Source organism: Geotrypetes seraphini, chromosome 9, assembly GCF_902459505.1.
Source record: "Geotrypetes seraphini chromosome 9, aGeoSer1.1, whole genome shotgun sequence".
Taxonomy (NCBI): Eukaryota; Metazoa; Chordata; class Amphibia; order Gymnophiona; family Dermophiidae; genus Geotrypetes; species Geotrypetes seraphini.
In genome coordinates this window covers 44,979,200-45,001,113 of record NC_047092.1, presented here as the reverse complement: position 1 = coordinate 45,001,113, position 21,914 = coordinate 44,979,200, and the positions used below count along the sequence as shown (strand labels likewise).

The 21,914-nt window shown below is 44.9% G+C and overlaps 1 protein-coding gene across 1 annotated transcript in view; it reads left to right on the top strand.

Moving 5' to 3' along the window:
- The window catches only part of TTLL8 (tubulin tyrosine ligase like 8), a 158,604-nt gene that overhangs the window by 104,677 nt on the left and 32,013 nt on the right, over positions 1-21,914 (top strand). The window contains exons 10-12 of the mRNA XM_033958962.1: positions 5,115-5,259; positions 11,395-11,543; positions 15,756-15,999. Of these exons, the coding sequence (XP_033814853.1) occupies positions 5,115-5,259; positions 11,395-11,543; positions 15,756-15,999 (538 nt within the window). The remainder of the gene's footprint in view (positions 1-5,114; positions 5,260-11,394; positions 11,544-15,755; positions 16,000-21,914) is intronic.

The window sequence follows — 21,914 nt, the reverse complement described above, 5'->3', positions numbered from 1 at the left end:
TATGCATGAAAGAAATTTGCATATAATGGAGGCAGTGTATGCAAATCAAGTTTATGCAAATTCAATGTGGATATCCTGAAAACCTGACTGGCAAGGGGATACTCCAGGACCGAGCTGAGAAACACTGCACTAGGGTATAATTCTACCACAACATCACTTTGTAACCATTCTCAACCATAGCAGTTAACACCCCAATGGAGCAGACTTCTTTCCCAGCTGTTGCCCCAACTTTTTCTCCCCAGCCCTCTCCGAGTATGTAGGCACTTATAAATCTGGGAGGTCTCCCCTTTCTGCACCACAGGGCTCCAGACGTCGGCTCACCAGGTCTGAAACCCTCTCCCCCCCAGCAATGAATTTACGCAGGCTGAAGACAGAGCACCACGTTCGGCATCCATCTTTGCTTCTGTAGTGCTTTGCCAATAATGCTGATTCAACTACACTGTCAACCACATACTTAGAGATCAGTAAATGCTACCCTGTGCTGTAATTGAAGGACAGATGCTGGCCATGTTCCCCAAAAAGTTGCTGTACAACTTTTACAGATTACTGTGCTTTACTTTCAGCAAAATCTTATGACATTTTAGTGAACAGACTCTATGGCCTTAAGAACATAAGAAGTTGCCTCTGCCGGGTCAGACCAGGGGTCCATCAAGCCCAGCACTCCACTCCCGCGGCGGCCCATCAGGTCCATGACCTGTAAGTGATCTTTTGTCTATAACCCTTTAATCCCCATTTTTCTTCTATCTAAACCTTTTCATGATCATATCTCTATCTCTATCCTAATCCTATCTCTATCTCTGTTTATATCCCTCAATCCCCGTATCCTATATCCCTTTAATTCCCATTTTTCTTCTATCTATACCCTTTCATGATCATATCTCTACCTCTATCCTAATCCTATCTCTACCTCTGTCTATATCCCTCAATCCCCGTATCCTTCAGGAACTTGTCCAATCCCTCTTTGAATCCCCTTAATGTACTCTGTCCTATCACATCCTCCGGTAGCACATTCCAGGTGTCCACCACCCTCTGAGTGAAAAAAAATTTCCTAGCATTGGTTCTAAACCTATCCCCTTTCAATTTCTCCGAGTGCCCCCTTGTTCTTGTAGTTCCCAATAGGCTGAAGAATCTGTCCCTTTCTACCTTCTCTATGCCCTTCATGATCTTGTAAGTCTCTATCATGTCTCCTCTGAGTCTTCGCTTCTCCAGGATAAAGAGCCCCAGCCTTTCTAGCCTCTCTGCGTATGAAAGGCTTTCCATACCTTTTATCATTCTTGTCGCTCTTCTCTGAACCTTCTCAAGTGTCTCCATGTCCTTCTTTAGGTACGGCGACCAATGTTGAACACAGTACTCCAGATGTGGTTGTACCATCGCGCGGTACAGCGGCATGATGACTTCCTTCGTTCTGGTTGTAATACCCTTCTTAATAATACAAAGGCGCGCTAAGCATTTTAGCTCACGCTAAATCAACACGTGCGCTAACCGCTAACACGTCCATTGTATAACATGCACACGCTAGCGTTTAGTGCGCGCTAAAAAGCGTAAAAGAGGGGGTATATTTTAAAGATCAACGCAAATATCTTAAAAATTTAACTTCTACGATATTGACAATCAGTGTAGGTAATGTAATAGCAGAGTAATATACAGTCAAACCTCGGTTTGCGAGTAACCCAGTTTGTGAGTGTTTTGCAAGACGAGCAAAACATTCTCGCAAAACGTGTCTCGCAAACCGAGTGTTGACTTGATTTGCGAGCACCCCCCGATAACCGACATCGCTTCTCCCCGCTCGCAAAGGGCCCCCTCCCGCTCGAATCGGCACTCCCCCTGGCGAGAACAAGAACCCCCCCCCCACCCGACCAACTTTAACTCACCCCCCCCTTTTGGCACCGGCACACAGCCCACAAGAGCTGGTGCTGCTTGAAGATCTTCCCAGTCTCTGCAGGCTTTGAGCATGCATCTGCGCATGCTCAAGCCCTTCTAATTCTCCCTCTCGCCAAGAATCTCGGCGAGAGGGAGAATTAGAAGGGCTTGAGCATGCGCAGATGCATGCTGAAAGCCTGCAGAGACTGGGAAGAAGAAGATCTTGAAGCGGCACCGGCACCGGCACTTGTGGGCTGTGTGCCGGTGCCAAAGGGGGGATGAGTTAAAGTTAGTCGGGTGGGGGGTTCCTGTTCTCGCGGGGGGGGGGGGGGTGCCGATTCGAGCGGAGGGGGCCTTTGCGAGCGGGGGGGGGGGGAGCGGTTCTCATGCTGGTGCCAGACTGGGGGGGTGAGTTAAAGTTGGTCCGGCGGGGGGTGCCTGTTCTCACTGGGGGTGCCGGATCACGCGGGGAGGGGTACTTTGCGAGCGAGGGGGGGGGGAGCAGCGCCCTGGCCTCGGGGTGGGGTGGGGGGGTGGGAACGTACCACAGCGAGTTTCCATTATTTCCTATGGGGAAACTCGCTTTGATAAACGAGCATTTTGGATTACGAGCATGCTCCTGGAACGGATTATGCTTGTAATCCAAGGTACCACTGTATTCATAATAATTATAAGCTACGCTGTAGCATTTTTAATTGGCTGCAGTGATTTTAACAAGGATACAGACAGACTAACCCCCTCTTTTACTAAGGTGCGCTAACCGATTAGCGGGCGCTAATTGAATTAGCGCACGCTAAACACTAACACATCCATAGACTAATATGCGCGTGTTAGCATTTAACACGTGCTAATCGGTTAACGCACCTTAGTAAAACAGGCCTAAGATGCAAAGACTTGTAGTAGTCTACTGAGCTTGAATAGGAAATCTTAAATCAGAGAGAAAACAGATCTTAAACATTGCAGCAGACTTAACTAATAAAAAGGTAGCTTTAATCATAGTTCTAACTCGTACTTTAACAACCTCAGCAATATATTTGAGACCAAGAGAAGAGTGGTGAATCAGCACCACCTCTTGTTTTCTTTTTTGAAGATTCAGCTGACGTTGAGTTTTTTTGCCAACTGTTTTTAATGCAGTTTTTCTGCAAACAGAAAGGCTGACAGATAACGTCAGGAAAGGCAGAAATGTAAAACTGTATGTGATCAGCACATAACTTGATTGACATATGACAAACCTTCAAGATATTGCCCAGGAAATAAGGATTCTGGAAAAACACCCATCCTAGAAGTGCCTAAAAGAACACTTGTCATTTCCCTTTGAGACTTGGTGCAAAGCTTGCAGACTGTGTACCAGAATACATTCTTGAAAACTGTCCCTTCCATTTAAAGATTAAATTTTGTTTTGCGTATCTATCTATCCATATAAGGCAGATATGAAACAGAAACATGTATCATTTACAAAGTAAAATAAATCTGCATTGCTTTGGCTGATGGTAATCTCTGAAATGGCTGACTGCTGAACTGTTCATCATAGAAAAATGTTTCACATCAATAACATTGACACAAAAGGGGAAAATCTATATGAGGCACCTAAATAAATAGGCACCTAATTTAGGCCCTCTTTTACTAAGCAGCGGTAGAGGTATCTACCACGGTCCGGGATGTTAAATGCTCCGACACTCATAGGAATTCTGTGAGCGTTGGAGCAGGGTCAGAGCATTTACCGCTCTGGCCCATGGTAGAAACCTCTACCGCAGCTTATAAAATGGGGAGTTAATTAGTAAATTCAAATATGAGCTTAAATGAGCTCATAATTGAAAAAAATAAAAATTAATTGTGAGAAAGACGCCTATCGCGTGGCTCTTAGCAGCGCCTACCATCAAATTAGGCATGTTTAGGGGTGGAGGAAGACATAGGCACCACTAAGTGCAATTCGGTAAAGGATTTAGGTGCTTATAAAACCCTAGCCTATATTACGGGCGCCTAAGTCTTAAGTTAGGCGCCACTAAGCGCGATTCTGTAATGGGCACCTTATGTGTAATTGACATGCAGTAGGCCCTAACTTTAGGTACCTATCTTTTTTTGGGCACCAATTACAGAATCTAGCCCAAACTCTCTTTGTTGTCCTGTTCGGGTACATTGTGAAATAACAAAAAAGTCACTTAGAGCCTATATTGCAAACAGCCACATCGAAAGCACTAACTCCCAGAACTCAAACAGGTATAACCCTACTTATGAATGGACAGCAATGTCAATATGGAAACCAAAACAAAACTGCAGGACAATGTACAGCGTGCAGGAATTTATTTAAAATACAAAAATCTTAAAAACATGTACAACACATATAAAACAAGTGCATGAGTTATAATAAATGTATCCAAAAAACTGGTCCTAATATTCAAATGGACCAGACCCAACACGGTCCGTGTTTCGAAGAAACACTCCTTCCTCAGGGGTCCCTACTGATGGCACAGGATATATCAGAAAAGCAGATTGGATAAAATAAACACAAGAAAGAACAGGCTTGGAATCTATGTGCAGCGATTTAGACAGGAGATTCCAAACCTATTCTTTCTTGTGTTTATTTTATCCAATCTGCTTTTCTGATATATTATGTGCCATCAGTAGAGACCCCTGAGGAAGGAGTGTTTCTTCAAAACACGGGCCCTGTTGGGTCTGGTCCATTTGAATATTAGGACCAGTTTTTTGGATACATTTATTATAACTCATGCACTTGTTTTATATGTGTTGTACATGTTTTTAAGATTTTTGTATTTTAAATAAATTCCTCTACCCTGTACATTATCCTGCAGTTTTGTTTTGGTTTGCATTTTGCATTTTCACGGCAGGCCCCGCTGGTTTTTCATGTTCAGCAATGTCAATATTGCACCAGACTCTAGAAAATTATTATTCTGCCAAGCAAAACCTAAGTGGGGACAGGGGGGTCTCCTACATATTGGTGTGTTAGGGCAAGAAAAGCTGCATTAGAGCCCTTTCAATCGTGTTAAGAGGCAACTGATGTAACAAGGCCCTAACAGGACTTGATAATAACCCTCCTCAGGCATTATGAAGGGTTATAGTAATACTGTACATTAGATGGTCCCTCAGATAAGACAGATCATTGCAAAAGGAAAGCCTTTAATTCATAAAACAATTATACAGAATAGCAGTTATGATGAGGTTTTCATTTTTTTCATGTGATTTAAGCTCTGCTTTTGGCTTTTATGATCTAATGAAACCTGAATGCCATTTTTCAGAATTAATAGACATGGCTTGTAATGTGTGGGAGATCTACCTTGGGAAGCTGGAACATGAAGATATTGATGATGATTTTGACTCTGCTTCTTCAATTACTGAAACGGAATGGAATGAATTAATACAGCAGTACTATCATCTCATTCAGTAAGAATTTTGCATAATATTCATTATTTATTATGAGGTTGAATAATAATAATAATAATAACTTTATTTTTATATACCGCAGTACCACAAACAGTTCAGAGCGGTTTACAGAGCAAGAGACTGTACATTTACAGCGATGATACAATGCGAACTGTACATATTCAGTATAGGTATTTTATACAGTAAAGAAACAAAGTAGGTTTATCATACAGGGGACAGTACATATACAGCAGGGTTGAGTTTGTAGTGGTGAGGCAGTGCGAGAGGCCAACTAATGAGGTAGTCTTTAGTTATTTGGTGATGGGGGAGGTTCAAGAAATTTGTCGTAGAGGAAAGATTTGAGAGATTTCCTGAAGGATAAGTAACATGCAATATCCTCTCTCACCAAGGATGTTTCTCCAGGGGTTTCTGCCCAGGAGGGAAGGGTTAGGACAGCTATTGTAGTTGGTGATTCATCATTAGGCTTGTAGATAGCTGGGTGGTTGGTAGACATGAAGATCGCCTAGTCACTTTTGTGCCAGGTGCGAAAGTGGCAGACCTCACACGTCACCTAGATAGGATTTTAGATACTGCTGGGAAGGAGCCTGCTGTCTTGGTATTTTGCTTGGTGGATTGCTTTCTGTTCTCCTTTTTTGAAGATTAAGGGCCCCTTTTACAAAGCAGCAGTAGTGAGTACCAGCTCAGCAAATGCTAGGCAGCCCATCTGCCATTTGGATGCCCAGTCTTCCAATTTTCTAAGGACTTCCTGTAATTTTTTACAGTGTCACATGTGCTTTGACAGCTTTTGAAAAGATTACTATCATCTGCAAATTTAATCACCTCACTTGTTCCAATATCCAGATCATTTATAAATACAGTATATACTTAAATATAAACTGACCCGAATATAAACCGAGGTAAACTTTTTCCTCCCCAAAAAAGGAGGAAAAAAGGCTGACTTGAATATAAACCGGAGGTGGGTGATGGTAGTGGTGGTTAATATTCAAGTGTAGTGCTTTGCCCTGCCCTGCCAGGCTCTGCACCCTGTTCTCCCTCTCTCACTGCTCTGATTCCGGAACTTGGCTGACAGGACATGGGGAAGATGAGGGGGGAGAAGGATACTGAAAGGAAATGGGGAAGAGGGAGTGGGGAGAAGACGCTGGCAGGGAAGAAGACAGAGGTGCCAGACTATGGGGGGAGCGGAGGGAAAAAGATGGGTGCCAGACCAATTTGGAAGGGAGGAGAAAGGGAGAGGCACAGTAACAGAGCAAATGGAAGATGCAGAGAGAAGAGAGATAGTGGATGGAAGGAATTGAATGCAAACATGAGGAAAGCAGAAACCAGGCAACAAAGATAGGAAAAAAATTCTATTTCTTTTTTTTTTTTTTGCTTCAGGATAAAGTAGTATATTAGTTGTGTTGATAAAAATTTATAAACATTAGAGGTTCTGGTAGAAACCCGTTTACAAAGTATGTATTCTTTCCAATTAATATTTCCAAATTAATAAAGTCTTTTTGCTTATTTTTAAATGGGTTTCTACCAGAGCCTTTAATTCAGTAGCATAATTTAATGAAATATCTATTTCTGAAGTTTATAGGGACGGGCGGGGACGGTGGGGATTCCTCGCGGGGACGGGCGGGGACGGAGGGAATTCCTCGCGGGGACGGGTGGGGACGGAGGGATTCCTCGTGGGGATGGGTGGGGACGGGTGGGAGTCCTCGTGGGGATGGGTGGGGACGGGTGGGACTTTGGCGGGGACAGGTGGGGACGGGTGGGATTTCTGTCCCCGCACAACTCTCTACTCTCGAGTTTACAATAAGCAGAATGGTCCTAGACCTTTAATATTCAAGGTCTTGAGATTTTAGGGGCAGCAAAAGTGAAAAGGTTTTATGGCAGGAGAAAAAACTTGTTTCTTCCCGATTTTGCCAAGTAAACAGCTTTGATCAGGAAACAATTTCTTGATCTTCGGCCAGAACTCAGAGAGTTAGAGGCCAAATTTGTATTAATGTATCCAGTTGTTATGAGAATTACCCTAAATAATACCACTAAACAATATCGGGACCCTAAAAGTTTACTGGAGTTTATTAAGGATCAACAACAGCAAAGAATGGAGTAAGGGTTAATTAGTCATGGCAGGTTGGAATGACAGTTTGGAATACGGACTCATTAAAAAAAAAAAAATCTTAAATCCCTTCCTCTAGATATTTAACATTAAGCTCTTTCCCTTAGTTTTTGGTTTTTATACATATGTGTTTCAAAAAAGGAAAATATATTATGGATTTATAATGGAGTATAGCCAGCTTTTTATGCTATGAGTTTGGAGAGGGAAGAGGCTTATGGTGACTTGAAATGGTATGATCTTGTGCTTTTAATGCCTTTAATTCTTCACATGGAATAGTAATAGCCTCTTATGAGTGTTTGAATGGAATTTTTGTTTTTGTTTTTATGGACTTTTTCATTAATTTCTTTGAATGCTAGTGTTGGGGCTTCTGGGAAACAAATATGCTAATTAAGCATGATGGACATCATTGGACTCACATTCTATGACTCTGAGCAATGTGGCTTATGGGAAGTTGGAGTAGCCCAAATAAATTTTAGTGAGAGGTTTTATTTTATTCTATTTTCTGTTTGTTTTTGTTTTGTGTAACGAAAGCTTAATGTAAAACGAATGAGGTTGGAAGCAGGAAATTGGTTTATAGCCTTTGGAAGGTGGAGACCATTAAGTGACAATATATTTTTGAGGAAATATTGTGATGTGGGATCCCAGATTCTTTCAAAACTTGGGAGAGGCTCAGCAATGGGTGATTCAGGATGGTCTCTATGATTAATATTGTTGCTGTGTGCATTGCTGGCTTCTGACGTGAATTATTGGATGGCAAGAATTTAAAAATGTGTTTGAAATGGTCAAGTGACATGGCAAATATGGATGCAGTCTGAGAACTCGACATTTTTATTAAGATGGATGATTTATGGAATCGCTGTAGAACACAGGGATGGTGGCCCTTCTGCGGAGTGACATGGACTGGTCTGATCTCAAGTCCGGGTTTTGAAAAGCCTCTTCAAATCGCATTGGGCAGGGAGGAAATCCACGCAAGCATGCCCTTCAGCATTGTGAGCTTCCACATAAAGCTTAGAGCAATGAACGAGTTTGAGCTCTGAGTGGTGGCCTGAGGTTCCAGAAAAACTGTATAGTAAAAGGTGTTTATTATCTCAGATGGTTAAGATCACTGTCGAGTTTAAGCAGAACTTCAGCATTGTGTGACATCCGTGCATGCGCTGACTTTCTCCCTGCCCAACACAATTTGCGGACAAGAGCGGGCAATGGAGAGTGGCGGACAAGAGCAGGCAGGGGGGGGCGGGATTAGGGTAGGGTTGGGTAGAACTGAGTGGGCCTGGGGGGCAGGTCTAGGGGGTCCAGATTTTCCGAATGGAAAATCTGGCAACCCTACCCATGGTCCCCAAGTATTAATGAAAAAGCCCAAATTCCTATCACCAATTCTACCTTTTCATAGACTCTATGGTGAGTTGCAAGGGGCCCAGCTATTGTGATCACCCCACACCTGAAGGATGGCCTTGCATTTGCGTATGGGCACTTTTTTTGCTAGAAAAAATGTGCTGCATTCATACAACCAAACCTGAGTTTTGAGGTTGAGTTTGAGTTTGGATTGCAGTAGTATCAACCAAAAGCTTTTAGAATGTTTCAATGGTGGTTTCAGTTTGCTGAAACTGAAAAAAAGCAGTTTTGGTCAGCCTCTGGTTTGGATATTTGAATACTGACCCGATTATTTTGATAATAATCATAAGAGTAAAACAAGAATGGTTCAGGTCAGCTAAACTACCGTATTTTCGCGGATATAACGCGCGCGTTATACGTGATTTTACGTACCGCGCATACCCCTCGCGCGTTATATGCCTGAGCGCGGTATACAAAAGTTTTTAAACATAGTTCCCACCCCGCCCGACGCCCGATTCACCCCCCCAGCAGGACCGCTCGCACCCCCACCCCGAACGACCGCTCGCACGCGCTCCCACCCGCACCCGCATCCACGATCGGAGCAAGAGGGAGCCCAAGCCCTCTTGCCCGGCCGACTCCCCGACGTCCGATACATCCCCCCCCCCCCCCGGCAGGACCACTCGCACCCTCACCCCGAAGGACCGCCGACTCCCCAACAATATCGGGCCAGGAGGGAGCCCAAACCCTCCTGGCCACGGCGACCCCCTAACCCCACCCCGCACTACATTACGGGCAGGAGGGATCCCAGGCCCTCCTGCCCTCGACGCAAACCCCCTCCCCCCAACGACCGCCCCCCCCCAAGAACCTCCGCCCGTCCCCCAGCCGACCCGCGACCCCCCTGGCCGACCCCCACGACACCTCCACCCGCCTTCCCCGTACTTTGTGTAGTTGGGCCAGAAGGGAGCCCAAACCCTCCTGGCCACGGCGACCCCCTAACCCCACCCCGCACTACATTACGGGCAGGAGGGATCCCAGGCCCTCCTGCCCTCGACGCAAACCCCCCTCCCTCCAACGACCGCCCCCCCCCAAGAACCTCCGACCGACCCGCGACCCCCCTGGCCGACCCCCCCACCCCCCTTCCCCGTACCTTTGGAAGTTGGCCGGACAGACGGGAGCCAAACCCGCCTGTCCGGCAGGCAGCCAACGAAGGAATGAGGCCGGATTGGCCCATCCGTCCTAAAGCTCCGCCTACTGGTGGGGCCTAAGGCGCGTGGGCCAATCAGAATAGGCCCTGGAGCCTTAGGTCCCACCTGGGGGCGCGGCCTGAGGCACATGGGCCAAACCCGACCATGTGTCTCAGGCCGCGCCCCCAGGTGGGACCTAAGGCTCCAGGGCCTATTCTGATTGGCCCACGCGCCTTAGGCCCCACCAGTAGGCGGAGCTTTAGGCCGGATGGGCCAATCCGGCCTCATTCCTTCGTTGGCTGCCTGCCGGACAGGCGGGTTTGGCTCCCGTCTGTCCGGCCAACTTCCAAAGGTACGGGGAAGGGGGGTGGGGGGGTCGGCCAGGGGGGTCGCGGGTCGGTCGGAGGTTCTTGGGGGGGGGGGCGGTCGTTGGAGGGAGGGGGGTTTGCGTCGAGGGCAGGAGGGCCTGGGATCCCTCCTGCCCGTAATGTAGTGCGGGGTGGGGTTAGGGGGTCGCCGTGGCCAGGAGGGTTTGGGCTCCCTTCTGGCCCAACTACACAAAGTACGGGGAAGGCGGGGGGGGGTGTCGTGGGGGTCGGCCAGGGGGGTCGCGGGTCGGCTGGGGGACGGGCGGAGGTTCTTGGGGGGGGGCGGTCGTGGGGGGGAGGGGGGTTGCGTCGAGGGCAGGAGGGCCTGGGATCCCTCCTGCCCGTAATGTAGTGCGGGGTGGGGTTAGGGGGTCGCCGTGGCCAGGAGGATTTGGGCTCCCTCCTGGCCCAATATTGTCGGGGAGTCGGCGGTCCTTCGGGGTGGGGGTGCGAGTGGTCCTGCCGAGGGGGGAGAAGAATCGGACGTCGAGGGGGGGCATCAGGCTTTCAGGATGGGGACAGGACTTCAAGGGGGGACAGGCAGATCTTCAAGGGGGACAGGCAGACCTTCAAGGGGGACAGGACTTCAAGGGGGGACAGGCAGACCTTCAAGGGGGGACAGGCAGACCTTCAAGGGGGGACAGGACTTCAAGGGGGACAGGCACGGAGAGGCGGGGCAGTGCACCGAAAGTCAGGGCGGGTGAACGGTGAGTCGGGGCAACCAGAGGAGAGTCGGGGCAGTGCACCGAAAGTCAGGGTGAGTCGGGGCAACCAGATGAGAGTCGGGGAGGGCGAAAGGAGAGTCGGGGTGGCCAGAGGAGAGTCGGGGAGAGCGAAAGGAGAGTCGGGGTGGCCAGAGGAGAGTCGGGCAGCATGCGCGTTATATGCCTGAGCGCGGTATAGAAAAGTTTTTGTACATATCATCGTGATTTCTGCGCGCTATACCCCTGTGCGCGTTTTACAATGGTGCGCGTTATATCCGCGAAAATACGGTAAGTGGAAAGAATTAATTAGTTGCAAGACAAATTTATTCTCTGTATTCAAATCTGTGCCAGTTACATGAGCCTCAATCTGAGTTTTGCTTTTTACACAAGGGCTGTCTTATAAATTTGAAATCTTAATTTCAACGATGTTTTCTAATTCTTTTCAGTGATGATGCCATTATTGACGATTTAGGTGGTCACGTTGAACAGTGTCAAAACATGCTGAAAAAAATTAAAGCAGTAAATCCCCAATTTGAAATAGAAGGTGTGCGAAATGTTTGGATTATTAAACCAGGTGCAAAATCTCGAGGAAGAGGTATGTTATCTATATTATTTTAAGAAAGGAGGATGAAAGGAAGCATTGTATTCAGAGAAGCACCCATTGTGGATTTCAGCTGTAAGATTTTAAGGAAAGACATCTGTCAGACCAGCAGTTTTTGGAATTAGAAAAAGTAGAGAAGGGGGATTAAAATGATTAAAGGGATGGAACGATTCTCACATGAGCAAAGGCTAAAGAAGTTAAGGCGCTTCAGCCTGTAGAAGACAAACTTGTATGAGATAAATTTGTTTTTTTTTTTGTTACATAGAGCAGTTTGGACCCCAGTTCGTTTACAGAAATTAGATAGCTCTAAGTCTAATAGATGCTGGCACTATCATCTCAAAGCTGGGACATTAGATCATTTACTATTCTATTGTCCATTGATACTTGGGGCTCCTTTTATCAAACCGTGCTATCAGGGTTAGCACGTCGGCCATTTCATCACGCGCTAACCCCCGCGGCCAGCTAAAAAACTAACGCCTGCTCAATGCAGGCGTTTGCGGCTAGCGCGGCAGGCGGTTTAACGCGCGGTATTACACGCGTTAAACCCCTACCGCAGCTTGATAAAAGGACCCCTTAGTTTTTGGAAATCCATTTGGTGCTAAGGGAATAATCTACTGGAAAATCCGGTGGCATTATCATATGACACTGTGTTATTCGGTACTTCCATGAGAGCAAGAAGTCAAATCTCTTCTAATAATAATAAACTTTTGCTCATTATGACAGGGGTTGCCATACAACAAATTATGAAAAACTGGAAAAATTTGGATCTAAATTATAATTTTTGGTGGAATTCGTTATTCCAGATCTTTAAAATGGAATGGGTAATAGCCATGCAGCAGGGGCATTTTAAGAAATTTAGAGATGTTTTGGAGCCATTAACAAAATATTGTACAGAATGAATATTATTTTCTCCCTTTGTTCATACACGTCCAGGGTGGGGAGGGGGGAGGGAATATTTTATGATTTATTATGCTTAAGTACAATTGTTGGATATAAGGGGGGGAGGGATATTTGATATGAGTTAAACTTTAATGGTATATTAAGTGATGTTAAAGTATAAAGTGATTGTATCTTATGTTACACTTATTGAAAGTTTTAAAAATGAATAAAGATTGTATACTCTTTCAAAAAGTAGAAAGACTAGGGGGTGGCACTATAAATTTGCATATTTGAATTACTTTTAAAACAAATAAACTATTTTATTATTCAGCACATAGGGGCCTTTTTACTAAAGCTACAGCAAAAGTGGCCTTAATGTGCCCCATACGAGGGTCTTTCTTGCGTGATAAGGCCACTTATGTTGTGGCCAGCAAATGGCATGTTTCCCATTTTCTGAATTAATGGCCACAAGCTAACTTTGCCATTAGTGTGTGGCCATTAATAAAATTTACCATATGAGCTCCTACTGACACCTATTTTGTAGACAGTAAGGGTCAAATTCTATAAACTGCATCCTGATTGTAGGCGGCCAACTGATGCCTAACCAGACAATTGGGACTCATGTTTTTTAAAAAAAAACCTCTCAAAGCAGACCGCCTACATTGGAGGCGTCTCCAGGAGCCTAGGGAGGCATGTAAGCCCTCTTAAGGCTAGGTGTGGGATGTAGCTTGGCCCGGAAGTAGCCTTAGGTGGACCTAGGCGGCAGTATGCACCTCCCTAGGCCCGCGGTAGACATGTACAATGTAGGTCAGCAAAGTACTGGCTTACATTGTAAGTAGGGATATCCCTGCTGCGATAAGTTTAACGGCCATGGCCACCCATACTCCCTGTGCATCGCTGGCAGAGGGATGCTCAGTCCCTCCTGCCAGAATCTCCCACCCCCGAACATAGTAGGCATCCCCCCTTCGGACCCCCCAGCCCATATCCCTGGGCTCAGCTCCACCCCCCTGGACCAGCCCAGCCACCTCCCCTAGAACCCACCTATCTTAAATCGTTGACGGCCGGAGGCATCCTTCCTGCTTCCAGCCGGCTGGCCCACCTTCTCAAGAATGGCGGGCCTGCCCCTTCCCGGTGCATCATTGAATGCACCGAGAGGGGCCTTAGGCTCTGATTGGCCCAGGTGCTTAAGGCCCCTCCCATAGGCCCCACCCAATTTGCAGTGCATTCTGGGATGCACTGGGAATGGCCTAAGATTCTGATTGGCCAGATCCCTTAGGCCACCCCCCCTACAGCCGGCCAATGATTTAAGGTAGGGGGGTTCCGGGGGGCTGGGGGGTCCAGTGGAAGGGATGTCCACTATATTCAGGAGGGTGGAGTTCCAGCAGGATAGACTGGGCATCCCTCCTGCTGGCAATGTATGGGGGGTTCCGGAAGGAGGGACTTGGAATCCCTCCTGCCGGCAATGTACAGGAAGGGTGGGGGGTTCCAGAAGGACGGACTGGGCATCCCTCCTGCCAGCTATGTACAGGGGGGGGGTGTTCAGCAGGAGGGATTGGGCATCCCTTCTGCCGGTGATGTACGGGGAGGGTGGACATCCCTCCTGCCAGTGATGTATGAGGGGAGTGTTCCAGCAGGAGGGACTGGGCATCCCTCCTGCCAGCGATGTACGGGGAGGGTGGGGGGTTCCGACAGGACAGAATGGGCAATAATATCCTAAGTGGTTTTACATTCAGGTACTTTATCATATTTCCCTATCTGTCCTGGCGGGCTCAAACTCTATCTAGTGTACCTGGGGCAATGGGGGGATTAAGTGGCTTCCCCAGGGTCACAAGGAGCAGTGAGGGATTTGAACCCACAACCTTAGGGTGCTGAGGCTGTAGCTCTAACCACTGCACCACACACTCTGTTCTAAGCAGTTACCCCTAAATTCTATATATAGTGCCTAAAGTTATGTGCACACATTAGTGCGCTTAGCTGATATATGTGCATAACTTAAATAATTGGTATTGAGGACCTTTTCTAACAAAGCTGGTGCACAATTGATTAACTTAATAGGCTTAACCATCACTGATAATTAGCAATTAACACCAGTTATTTGATGATTATTGGAATTAATTGACAGGCACACAACTTGTGCATAGCGTTTAGTTACAAGTGTGCATGGTTAGGGGAGGATTGTGGGTATGTTTTTAAGTTAGGCACATGTTTTTAAGTTAGGCACATGTTTTTGACTTAAGCACCATTGTGCACGTAAATTAGGCACAGGCATTTAAGCCAAGAAAACCCTGGCATAAATAGGGTACGCCTAAATGTTAGAATGCCTAGCGGTGCTTTGGTGGCATTAAGCACGATTTTATAAAGTGTACATAACTTTTATAGAATTGCACGTAGCGCTGAACTAGTTGGCACTGATTTTTTTTTAGGCAATATATATAGAATCTAACTTTTACCCCCCTCTTTTACAAAGGTGCACTAAGCTTTTTAGCGGTGTGCTAGACATATGCTAAATACTAATGCATGCATGTTATCCTATGGATGTGTTAGCGGTTAGCGCATGCATTGATTTAGCATGCGCTAAATCCACGCTAAAATGCTTAGCGCGCCTTTTAAAACAGGGCCTTAGTGTGGAGATAATCATAAATCTTGATTAAGGTAGACCTTTGGAAGGCCACTGCTTATCCCTGCAGGGTGGTAGCATGGAATTTTGTTAGTTTTGGAGATTTTGCCCAGTAGTTATACCTGACTTGGCCACTGTTAGAAGCAGGAGAGGATCTAATTTGATCCCAATCTAATATATTTTAAGTATAGGTTATTTAACAGATAGTTTAGATTCTACTATGTGAAAACTCAGAAGTGTGAGTTTACAAATGGCACAAAGTAGGAGGGAAATATACTAGAAGCTGACAACGGTAGTATTTAATCATCCTTTGACACGTAGCTCCTGATTGGTAAGGCCCTACTTAGTGCAGGAAGAGGCTGTCGGAGCATACAGCGAGTGATTTCCTGCACTCGCCGGTGCTCCGACTGCTCTCTCCTGCCTTTCCCGTTGCCCTCGTCCAGTCTCCCCCATGAAAAACCGTATTCGTGGTTTTTCAAGATTCGCAGGGGTTCCTGGAAAGGAACCCCTGCAAATATCGGGGGAGTACTGTATTTGTATTTCTATTTATTTCTATCTATACATTATCTTAAAAAGTGGACTAACATGGCTACCACACCATTTCACTCAAGATGCAAATCAGAAATAAAAACCTGATGGTTGTCATTTGTCTTTCAGTAATTGTATTCTCCAAGAACACAAAGCATCTCACGTGTCTTTCTTATCCCCAGACATAGTGTGCATGGACAGAATAGAAGATATTCTGAAGCTGGTGTCGACGGATTTGTTTGCTAAAAAGGACAATAAGTGGGTAGTCCAGAAGTACATAGAAGTGCCGCTGTTAATATATGAGACCAAGTTTGATATTAGACAGTGGTTTCTGGTTACAGAATGGAACCCTTTGACTATTTGGTTCTACAGAGACTCTTACCTGAGGTTTTCCACACAACCTTTCTCCTTAAAAAATCTCGACAGGTAAGTTGATAAAAAGAAATACATATATCCATAATTAGTTTAGATTTAAGAGTGCATACATTACCATGTGATCTTTTAAACACAGAGGAGAAAGAACCACCTCTACAACAGGAACAGTAATCCAGACACAAAAGTCATGGATGTCACCAACCAAGATATGGTTCAACCAAGAGGATCTTTATTAGGTCTTATATTAATCTTGACTCGACATGGCCAGTGTTTCTACACCACGTGCCTTCCTAAAGAGTCGGCTATGTGTCTATTAGGACCAATGATTAATTTGGATTATCTCAAGTATAAATATCAAAAACCCAAAAGGCAGCTTATTGAAACTCTTAAACAAACTCTTGGTGCTCAGTCAAGAAAACCACCGAACAGCAGCGGGTCGCATAAGTTGAATGGTGAAAAAACAGTTTTTTATATTTCTACATGAGATAATCCAAATTGATCGTTGGTCCTAATAGACACATAGCCGACTCTTGAAGGCACGTGGTGCTGAAACACTGGCCGTGTCGAGTCAAGATTATTATTAGACCTAATAATAATAATAATAACTTTATTTTTTATATACCGCAGTACCACAAACAGTTCAAAGCGGTTTACAGTGTAAGAGACTGTACATTTACAGCGAAGATACAATGCGAACTGTACATATTCAGTAAAGGTATTTATACAGCAAAGAACAGTGTAAAGATCCTCTTTGTTAAACCATATCTTAGTTGGTGACATCTCTTCTCGACATCTGATCTTTTAGCTATGACTTAATTTTCATGCAGATATTATCCATAATGAACCATTTTCAAGTGGTACGAGTGTGCCCCCTTGTCGTCCCCCCAAACTACTCAGACAGTTCTAAGAGAAAGCATGTAGCTGGGGTGAGCTACCACAATGCTATATCATTTCATAAAATCTTTCCATATTTTAAGTAAATCAGGGCTTCAGTTAACAGTTTAAAAAATATTATACCAAAAGGCCAATTTTCAAACAGTGACTAAGGGCTCGATTCTATATATGGTCAGGGCCAGTTTTAGACATTCTGGAGCCCAGGGCAGAAATTAAGGAGGAGGGGCCCTCTGATTCCTTCACCTCCCTGCCCTCCTAATCTCCAGTCACCATTAGCATCACAGGTAATACAACTTTAAATACCCTACATTCTCTAAACTGACTAATTGGAACATATTTCTTCAACAGTATAACATATCAGAAATGTGAACAAAATCACTTAGAGGTAAAGTGGGCCTTCCTTGCTTTTGCAGAGGCAAAATCATCAATTATTGCGCGGAGTTTTCAGCGTGGCTCCCTGCGCTAAGAACCACTATCGCGGTTTAGTAAAAGGGGAGGGTAAAATAAATAAATTAATTGTCCTCCGGACTGATCTATTGGCATTGCTGCTTACGCTAATATCTTTTAGGTGCCTAACTTCAGGTAGTCTATATAGAATTTGCCTGTAAATGCCTAACTTCACTGACCAAATTTTGACTAGTTAAGCTGATTTTCTTTTGTATCTAATAGGCTAGATTTTCAGATGTAAACCATTCTAAATCTAGTCAACTGGGGCTCAATATTCAGCCAGTGGCAGACAGTGCTTTTACTATCTGCACTAACTGGCTAAGTTCTCTTCCATCCTCAATAATTCAGAATTACTGATCAGCTGACAGTCTCTCTGCTCCCCTCATCATTCTCTCTCACCCTTCCCAATTTGAAATTGCCCACATGGTGAACGGGTTCCCCATTTCAAAAGTACCCGTGGGGCCGTTGGGCGTTCCTCATTCTCCTCTCAACCATCTAAATTAAAAATTAACTGAACACTGGCAACCCTTCTCATTTTTTTCCCCTCAAAATCCGAAGTGGGAAGAGGACACAAGCTTGTCTTTTTCGCACTTAGCATCTAGTATTGCTAAAACAATATTTATGTTTTTATGTCAGGGCTGGCTTAAGAAGCAAGCCAGTGAAGCACTGGTCCAGGTTGCCCAAGCATAAAGATGTCGAAACGCTGCTTCACTGGTTCATCCCTTCAGAGCAGCAGGCGCTGATCTTTCAATCCCCACCGCTGCCTTCTGCAGCTGTCACCAACAAAGTGGCATTTTTAAAAGATAAAACCTCAAGCCCTTCTTGTCTCTCATGAAAGATAGGAGATTATGGTTTTTGCCTTTCAAAAATGTCACAGTGCCTTGGGCAGCAGCAGATCACAGCAGCGAGGAACAATGGGGAACCTCTCACTGTTGTGTAAAGCATTAATTCGGTAGAAGGCAGGGTAGAGAAGAGGAGAGTTGATGGCTGGCTGAGACTAATGCAGAGAGCTAGAACTGGGTTGGAAACTGGAAGAAGACTTATGCTGATACTGGGACTGAGGGCTATGACTGGAAACAGACTGATGGTGGGGGTATGGGGACTGGCATTCGAATTGCACTGGAGTGGCTAGGACTGTAAGTGTACTGATACTGGGGTGTCTGGGATGGGAAGGTGGAGCTGGGACTGAAATGGGGGGGGAGGGGAGGAGTTCAGAAGAGAGATGATGCTGGGGCTGAGCCTGAAAGAGGGCTGATGTTGGGGTCAGTTTCGGAGAAAGGCAGTTGTTGGTTGAGTAAGAAAGATGAGGACAAATGTGTGGGGGAGGGGAAGAAGCGAGGACATATATATAGGGGAAGATTGTGAGTGCTGATCATAAGAATGGATGCCTGGAAAAGGATGAGAAAAGGCATGGTTAATGAAGTTTGAAGTACTGTAGATGAGTGGCTGCTGGGGAAGCTAAGAAGGAGGCAGGAGGGCACATACTGGGGATGTGAGGATATGAGAGAGTTGGGGTCTTGGGCTTAGGTGGAGAGTCTAAGACTGGGTGAGAGACCAGAAGAAAACAGACTCTTAAGTCTGGCTAGGTATTGGGAGTGTAAGTAGGGACTCAGGACTTATTTGGAATTGTGAATGATGACTTGGGGACTGGGTAGAGTGGAAGAATGGGGATTTGAGGAATAGCTGAGAGAATAACAGGTACTATGAAATTGACCGGGGATTAGGAACATAGTAGGGTTAATTGATTGGGGGGAGGGGGTGTATGAGTATGGCTTTGAGAAAAAGTGCAAAAATATGGGCAGGGGAGATGGGTTGGAAGACAGCTGAAAAAGACAGAGGACTACGAAGTCAGTGTGAGACAAAGACGGGAGACCGCTCTGTAAAGAGGATGAGAAAAGGGAAAGAGAGCCTAGGTTAGGGTAAAACATAAGAAAGTTACTTGCTGTTGTAAGCAGATAAGTGAGAGGGGAAGTAGCTAAGGCTGATTAGGGAATGATAGGTAGAAGGTAGATAAAGCTGAGGAGAGGATGAATATAGAGGGTGGAAATAAGTGACTAGAAAGTGATTGAAGATGGGGAAACTAGAGGCTAGGGAAAGAATGAGAGAAAGATGGGACATGGGAGGTTTATGTAGGTGTAAGAAGAGGAAGAAAGGAGATGTCAAGAATGAAATCTAGCTATAAGGGTCCTTTTACTAAGTTGGGGCAAGGTGTAGTTAAAGACTCATGTGCTAATGGGAAGATTAGTGCATGGCCATTATTGCACAAATGGGAAATGTGTGAATTTTATAGCCGCGCTAAAAGTGACCTCAGTACACGGGAAACCCATGTGCTAGTCATAGAAAAGGCCACATTTTAGTACAGCTTTGTAAAAGATAGATAAAGAGGCAGATGAGAGGAACGGAGAAGGTTGACACAGAAGACTTTGCATCAGAGAGAGATTTAGGGAAGAATGCAGGGAGAAAAATAGAAAATGAAATTGAGATCCTAAGGAGAAATCCAACAAAAGGAAATAGCAAAGAGGGAGACTAATTAGAAAAACAAAATGATCAAACAATGGTACAAATGAATTTTGTTGCCAGTTTCTGGAAAATGAAATATGTCAGTTCTGAAAATGTGCATTTCTTATAGTCTGTTTAATACAGAAAGAAATGCATTTCTGTTTCTTTTGCACCAGTCCCTTCCCCTCCCCCTCCATTTTTTTTTTATTAAGCCGTGGTAGAGGTTTCTACTGCGTTCCGGAGCGCTAAATGCTCTGACACTCTTAGAATTCCTATGAGTGTTGGAACAGCGTTAGAACATTAATTTTCCAGGGCGGTGGTACACACCTCCATCCCGGCTTAGTAAAAAGAGGGCTAGAATTTGTTTTTTGAGTTTTTCCATTTCATTTTTGCCTGTTTATTTCTAATTTGTTATTTCTTATTCTTTACTAGGCGATGATCTATGTTTTGCATGTGCAATCGAGGTGAGGGATTCTGTTAACATATAGATTCAGGTAGGACTCTATAGCAGTTCAGTTTCTTCTCTTTTCTTAATTGGAGATGTATAGGTGTTCTAGAATATTTGCAGTGCTGACTTTTCATAGGTAAGATTGGAATAGTTTGAGTTCTCGGACTTGGTGCGGGTATAATATGGCAGTTTCTGAGTGTCTAGAGTTTTCCTTTACTTCACACAGTGTCTGGCAGTGGAGGAAGTTTGTGATACTGTTACTGATTTGACAGCAAAATTTGGATAGAATGGGTTTTTGGTATATTGAGTAGTAATGCTTCTGTTCTGCATCTGTTGTTGGGAATTTTGTTGATGACATTACATTACATTACATTAGGGACTTCTATTCCGCCTATACTTTGCAGTATGTTCCTTCCTCGCCCCCAAGCCACACTCACACCCTTCCTTCCCTCGCAGTACCTCTTTAAATCTTTGCCAGCTCGAGCAGCTTCTCTGGCTTGCTGCTCGTTCCGGCGTTGGCTTTCCCTCTGATGTCACTTCCTGGCCCTACAACCAGGAAGTGATTTCAGAGGGGAGCCAGGCCATCGCAAGCAGCATGCTGGAGAAGTTACTCATGCTGGTGAAGATTTTTAAAGGTATGGGGGGAAGGGAGGGAGTGAACATGGCATAGGAGAGTGGGGAGGTGCCGGCACCCCCACCAAGATGGTGCTTGGGGTGGATTGCCTCCCCACCCCTTAATATGTCACTGGTCTAGAATTTGGCAGTTAAACTGCACAGTTTCCTCAGGCTTTTAATCCAAAATGACTACATTTTTTAGATTTAAATCTTAGCTGCCAAATTCTAGACCTTACTTCAATTATTTTTGTGATCATATGTGATGATCTTAAGGTGGCAAAACAGATAGAAAAAGTGACAACAAAATCCAAAAGGATGCTTGGATGCAGGAAAAAGGAGGTGAAAATGCCTCTGTATTAATCTCTGATGAGACTTGATTTGGAGTACTGTGTACAATTCTGGATGCTGCATCTTCAAAAAGATATAAACAAGATGGAGTTGGTCCTGAGGGTGGCTACTAAAATGGTCAGTGGTCTTTTGTCATAGTAAGGCCAATCAGTGGCATAGTAAGGGGGGTGGATCGCCCCGGATGCCATCTTGGCAGGGACGCTGGTGCCTTTCTTCCTCTCAGCCCCCCTCTCCCCCACATGTACCTCTTGAAGTATTCACTGGTGCAAGAAGCATCTTCCATCTACTTGCACTGGCCTCAGCTCCATTTTGATGTCACTTCCTGGTTTCATAAATGAACAGGAGGCGAATGTAGGATTTAGGCAGATAGTGTTATAGAATAGCGTGCAGCCAGATTTTATTTATTTATTTAAAACATTTCTAATCTGCCTTTATCCAAGGCGGCTCACAATATCACCTACACAAGTCAAATTTTAAACATTTTAAAACATCACATACATCAATAAAAATTATATACTTATACCATCTTGACATGTGAGATTATATCTCAGCCATTCATCTACTAGCAAAAAAAACAAACAAACAAATCTGGTAACCCACAGAGAAAGATGACATTCAGAAAGGTAGGGTATTTAGCTTAAGAAAGCCTGAGGAAACAAATGCAATAGATTTACATCTGAATGCTTACATGGAAGCCTGGTATTGGCGAAAGCCC